At 36.2% G+C, this 6,762-nt stretch overlaps 1 protein-coding gene across 1 annotated transcript; it reads right to left on the bottom strand.

The window, feature by feature from the left end:
• Positions 1–2,647: 2,647 nt before the first annotated feature.
• tmem230b (transmembrane protein 230b) lies at positions 2,648–4,863 on the bottom strand. Its single transcript, XM_068310703.1, has 3 exons — positions 4,557–4,863; positions 3,443–3,565; positions 2,648–3,194 (listed from the first exon to the last, which is right to left on the bottom strand). Exons 1-3 carry the CDS (start codon positions 4,650–4,652, stop codon positions 3,054–3,056), a joined length of 360 nt encoding a protein of 119 aa, XP_068166804.1. The 5' UTR covers positions 4,653–4,863; the 3' UTR covers positions 2,648–3,053.
• Between the last annotated feature and the right edge of the window lie 1,899 nt (positions 4,864–6,762).

Below are 6,762 nucleotides of genomic sequence, written 5' to 3'. Positions count from 1 at the left end.
TCTAGGCTATTTAAAGTCTTATGAAAATTGGTATCATATATGCTCCAGCAAACTGGCCTCTGAAAGAATAAATTGGTATGATCCAGAGTTCGCACAATACGTGCAGTTCATTTTCATCAATTTAGGACAAGATGTTATTTTTTGAACCTTTGACACCAACATCACAATAGTAGAATATCATACACTATAGTGACGTCATCATGATGATGTCTTTGGAACCATGGGTCATCATCAGGGTATGATCTCATCAGATTTATGAATCATAATGAAACTGTGATTTCCTATAAAAGCACATTCAGATATGTTTTTAAATTAGATAAACTGCTTACCTTTTACAAATACAGCACATTAAATCCATTTGAATGAATCTGAATGTCTTTTTTCAGCCTTTTTTTTAAAAAAAGGGCTATTGTTTTTACTGTCATACTGCTGGTAATATATGCATGTCAAAACACTAAAACATATTCATTGCCAACAAAAGTCCAGAGGAAAACAAACAGGCTTTTATTTTGAAGGTAGACGACTCGACTTCCGCTACTGTGCTGCTTCTGTCTCAGCGTCTTGTCGCTGCTGCTGCCTCAGCGCCTCAGACAAAAGCACTTTGCAATGGAATGATTTGAGGATGGTAACAAAAGGCAAAGGAAAGGCATTTGACTTGACACATGTGGGGGGAAAAAAACATAAAACTAAAACTAACACATAGCGAGAACAAATAAAATTATATTTACAATGGAGAACAACAGTGATATATTCAAAATACAGTACAAAATACATGGTTCATGATTCACCATCATCCAAATACTCGACCAACCCTAAAAACCACCTTTTGAATAAGTGTTTACTATTTTCTATTCTAATTAGAATAGTAAACGTTTCATTTACAAATATTAATTTATTACACCATCACTGGGGCAAACCAAACAGGTGGAGGAATAGTTATAGCATCTGTAAAAAAAATAAAGTCTTGTCACTTTTGAAATATTAGCCAGATTATGCAACGATGTGATACACATTTAATATGTATACGATGGATTAATAACCAAGTTTATCTTATCCGTTAGCAACCTACAGGTCTTAACCATTCAAATTTGTAGCTAACCTGAATTAGCATCGTGCTAGCTAACGCTGATTATTTAGCTAATAAGGGCGAGCTGCTCCCTCAATTAACATCACATTAGCGGCTAGCTACGCATTTATTACAATAATCTGAAACCTGCTTTTTTATTTTTTAAATTTATACTTTATTCTACATAATATTGAGCTTGACTAGCGTTATGCTGAATTACACTCAAAAATGACAGAAAACTATTTTCTCTTTTTGTTCATTAACAGGTGGTTTTACAAGAAAAAAAAAAAGATTGACAAATATGGAATGTATAGTTTTACAATTCAGAGAGTATTATCATCTTACCTCAAAAGCATTCCTTCTGAAATCCCCCTAAAGTTATTAAAAATTAAGGAAAATACAGTCCATTATGAGCTGAGTAGTTGTTTTAGTTTGATATTTCCGTTTAATTTAAATTGGCCAATCACCTGCCGAGAAAAAGTCTTATGACCAGAGGGGGGCGACACTGTCCAATAGGAAAACGGGTAAAATACAGGTGCTTCATTAGGGCATCGAGCTAAAATTAAATGTTCAATAATATTAAACATAAAATTGTTATTAATAATAATAACAATAATAATAATAATGTGATCCTTTAGGTTCAGATCCATTGTGTTTCCTCTGGGTTCACTGCTTCTTCCTACAGGCTGAAAACCTGCTTATGCATGTGAATTGAATTCTCAAATTGCCTATAGGGGTGAATATATGCAAATTAATATTTCTGTATCTGCTCAGCAGCTCTGGTGCTTACCTCATATCAGCATTCTGGCTGTTTAATAAATAATATTTAGCACAAAATCAAAGCACTCACTATCAAGATGTAAAAAACAAAATTGTGGATCTCTTGAAGTAGTCAGCCTTGAAAAAGTAAGTTCTGGTGCTGATGTGAAGCATTTGAGCAGAATAACCAATACCAAGTAGCTTGTGGTTGATTGAGAGGACACATTTGTTAAGAAGAGAAACAAAGAAAGCACAAGTAAATGTCCTTGGAGACTAAAGCAGGTGGTTAACAAGCACCTGAAAAGATAACACAAAAGCAGAGCTTCACACACATGAAACTGTCCTGCAAAAGGAGGAGGTAGCCTTGAATTTCCTTTGCCCACTTTCAAATCATGCAGAGAAATACAGCGCAGGTTAGGGGTAAGCTGAACTTAATGATGTGTGAGCATGTTTGACAATGTTTGCTCTCACAGGCCAGGTGCACCATATGGAGAGCAAAGGATTGGAACTAATCACATGAAATCCTCCGAGAAAGAACAGCATTAAGAGTAATCAGCTGATGGGTAGACAAACTGTGTTGTACAACATATTGGTCATGAAGTACTGGGGATAAACTATGAATGCCCTTTAATTAAATACCTGTTGCCTGCCAGACAGTAGAGAATATTACGTGATGCAGACATGTCTCTCAGTCTGGTTTGTACAGCCTGAAAACATTACACAATTTGTTCTTGGTTTCACTGTAACTTAATTACGGTATTCCAGCTTTCTCCACCACTGAACAGGCGTATACATTACCTGAAACTGAAGACTTTTTAAAAATTTTGTACACATATTACTTTATTTTGACAAATGACTCAACTCACAAGGTTCTAAGTAGCCACATTGGTTAAAAAGCAAGCTGAAATGTAAATGTGTTCTATCAGTTATTCACAGTGTGGATGTTATAATAATGTAGTATATAAAGCTTCTCGGTGTGCAGATGATTCAACTAAAAAAAAAGACAACATAGTGCAAATAAAACAAAATTATCAAATGACTTTTGCGAATGTATCGGCTCATGAAGCAAATATACAAATCATAAAAGCATGCTGGCATCATGTCACAAATATAACCCTCTGAATTTAACATCGAAATCTTACAGCTTAACAGAATTTATTTAACCTTTTTTGTAGATCAGCGACTTTAAATGAACACATGCAGGGCGTCATGAAAGCCGTGAAGTTCATCAGTCATCAAAGTCTGGGATATCGTCGTAGGAGTAGCCTCTGTAGCCCTTTGAAGCATAGTAAGCTATTCGTAGGTGGTAAATTCCAGGCAGGAAGACAAGGATCCCAATGATAAGGACAGGAACTGTTCGGTCTGAGTGCTGACAGATAGAAAACATTGCAAGGAGACCTTTAAAACCTATTTTAATGAAGATAAATATATTAAATACTTTAATTCTGTTCCACCTGCTGAACCTCAGGTCCCATAAAATACGTGGACATATATTTAAGCACAGATTCTTACCTATTCCACTAAGAATTCTAAATGACCTGAAGTACGTTTTTAAAGAATACATTGGCAATAAAAGCATTCTCATCTAATCTGTATAAACTATGTAGAACCACGTACCGTGACTCCAAAGTATCCAGCCAAGAGAAGGGCCCCGATGATGATTAACAGAGAGCCGATAACAAAGAGGACTGCAGCGTGAGCTATGGCTTTGTACGGGACTTTGGGTGGACTCTTCTTGAACTGCAGAGAAGACGACATGTTTCATTAGAAGACCTTTCAGTGATGCAGCAGGCTTTCTGTGGAGATGCCTTTTCCCCCTCTCACGTTGAAATTAAAAACAACATTAGGAAAATTTTGTTCCCAAACACTTAAAATCAAAGATTGCTGACTGTAGGAACTTTTATTTTATTTCTCCTTTCTAATTTCTGCTACATTAAACTTCAAGCCTGCATCACAACAGGAGTTCATTGTATTTTCACTCCATTAATTAAATAAATGTTGTTTAAAGTGCATTTTTGTGATGAAAAATATGATGTCATTAGGAGTATTTCAGTTTAGGGTGGAGAAAAAACAAAAATTTCACTCGGGAAAGTGTTATTAGTGGTGTGAAATGAAGATGTTGAGGTTCTCTGGGAGCGACCAGGTTGGATCGGATCAGAAATGAGTTCCTCTGGAGACAAAGTCAGAGAGACTCTGATGGTTTGGACACGTCCAGAGGAGAGATGGTGAGGATGTTGGTGAAAGGGTGATGAGGATGGAGAGAGAATAAAGAGGAGGATGAAGAAGGTAGGCTGACATGGAGAAGGACGACACTGGGCGGTGGAGTTCAAGAAATTTCAGCTTCCACTGCTACAATTGTCTTTTTTTGAAACCAGTTTGGTGGACGAAGAATCAGAGAGATGATGAAAGTGAAAATAGAAACACCACATGGCAGAAATACTAATTATTGTACATTATATATATGATATAGTAAACAATGCGGTGGCAGTTTAATAATAATAATAATAATAATAATAATAATAATAATAATAATTTAATAATAAATAAAAATAATAATAAACACTAGGTTGAGTTTTAGTCCCTACATCTACATAGCATGTAGAGCATTTTGAACAATATTTATATATTTATAACCGGGAAATAGAGAAAAAGAAAAACTTCATCATGTCTGAATTTGGACACTTTCCACACTGTTTAACCAGTAATATTTGTACTGTTTGCACCAGTTTACCTGTAAATCGATGTACCCGTCGTCATCGCTGGCTAACCGGGAGTACCTCACGTCGCTGCTCGGAACCCCGCCGGACACGACGCTTCGGGCAGGCATCTTCAGCCGCTCCGGGGCTTGCTTGACAGTTTGTTTTTTGATTCTTCTCCAGTAAACAGCTTCGTTACCGACACGACAGCCAACGCTCAGCTACGAAACAAAAGAAAAAGGTTGAACCATATTTGATTTAAAACCGTTAAAGTTACGTAAAACTACTTCTGAGGACAGATGACGGGGAACAACGAGCTGTTTTGGATCCTCTATGTACAACTTCCGGGTTTCCGATTAATCTGAAATGCGCATGCGCGGGACGAAGCGCCAGCGCTTCATTAAGAATAAATATTACAGTGGATTTCGACAAGAGATCACGAAAAGCTGGAGTTTGATGACTTTTTTTTATTTTAAATGATGACAAAAAATACGCATAATCACCATTAATGGGAAATAAAACCTAGTAATAAAAATATTATCCAATAAATATTCAATAAATTATGAAAAGAATATTATTTTGAGTTTGGAACAAATCAATGGATGTTCCTTGTTCCCTACTTCCATGGTGTTTTTTTCCTTTGGTGTTTTTTTTATTTTATTTTGTAAATTTGGCCACTGTTGGACAAAATGTTTATTTTATTTTATTTTATTTTATTTTATTTTATTTTATTTTATTTTATTTTATTTTATTTTATTTTATTTTATTTTATTTTATTTTATTTTATTTTATAAATTGATTTACTTTTTCAACTTGCACCGATCTGCGTGTACGACTAGAGAGCGCTGTCGAGTATTATTAAAATGAGCGTCTGGCAGTCAGCTGCAGAATGACTCTCAGTGACATTTCTGTTCGGATGTTCATTTCCTGAGACGTTCTCTCAGGTCAGCGTTATAATCACACTGTGAAGATAAAGTTTCTGTCAAGGACGCAGATTTTTTTTTAATTAAATCCTGTGTAACAGAAGACGAGACACGCAGTCCTCTAACAAAGGCTTTTTTTTTAATAGCAGGAGACAGTCTTGTACTGATCACAAACAATAATTACTTATCCGTGGTGAGATAATTTCACAAAACAGAGACTGTGAAATGCAATCAGATTTTTTTTTCCAAACAAAATAAGATGCTTTCCTCTCAATGTAACCCATGAATCAACCATCAAGCGGATTGTTTGTGCTTGTACCAGTTATCATGTGCTGGATGTGGTCATCTCCCCGGTCACGCACAGCAATAAACAGGTCGGTGAATGACCAACCGTGAAATAGGGGGGAAAAAAACCCACAGAAATGACATTTGCTGACACTTCCCCTGAAATGAATAATTAAAACTGTATGCCACAGTTTTTCTTTCCTCTTTTCAAATTCATCTGCTAGTCTGTGGAAAATTAAACTGTCACATAGACAAATATAGACTCTCCTGTAGGCAGAGCTCAGATAGCTGCCTGACCCTGACTCTACCCAACAAGATGATGATGAGTGCATCTAAAATCAAAGATAAATGTCCACAGGTTGAGAGGAACAGAGTATATAAAGCCGACCCTAGAGAGCGGTAATAATAAAGTAACTGCATGTTCTTATTAGATGTGCTCGCAGCATCAATAGAGAACATATCGGCAGTGTCTCTAGTGATTGTCAGTTCCCTCCTTGACCTTGACTGCAAGTCATATCGTTGTAGTTTGAGGCCGTATTGTTTCAGTGCGATGGCCTTGAAATCATTTGTATTTCATGTTCCCACATTTTCCTGCCCTGAACATTTTGTCTTGTTGTTTTGACGCGTCTTTTGAATTCTATACAACAACCTGCGAGACACCATCTCTATAAATCTGGATACAATTAGATTTCAAATTCCATGTACTTGTTGACTTGTTCTCTGCATTGATTGCTGACAGAAAGCTGCAAACTAATTGATTGATCACCAGGAAAAACTTTTCTGATTCTTGATTTATCAAGTCAGTCATCTTTAAAGCAAAAAAAAAAATGTCAAAGCTGTTCCCGCTGCCGCTTCTCAAACAGAAGGTTTTGCTGCTTTTCTTTGTCGTGGATGATGATGCTAAATGATGTGTCTTTGTGTTTTTGGACTGTCAGTTGGACAAATGAAGCAATCTGAAGATGCTCTGGGAAATTGGGACAAACATTTCTCACAATCTTTGGACGTTTTATTAACAAAACGGAAATAATTGTCA

This window comes from Antennarius striatus, chromosome 3, assembly GCF_040054535.1.
Source record: "Antennarius striatus isolate MH-2024 chromosome 3, ASM4005453v1, whole genome shotgun sequence".
Taxonomy (NCBI): Eukaryota; Metazoa; Chordata; class Actinopteri; order Lophiiformes; family Antennariidae; genus Antennarius; species Antennarius striatus.
The sequence above is the reverse complement of the archived record's forward strand: the minus strand, read 5'-3'. Positions and strand labels throughout refer to the sequence as shown.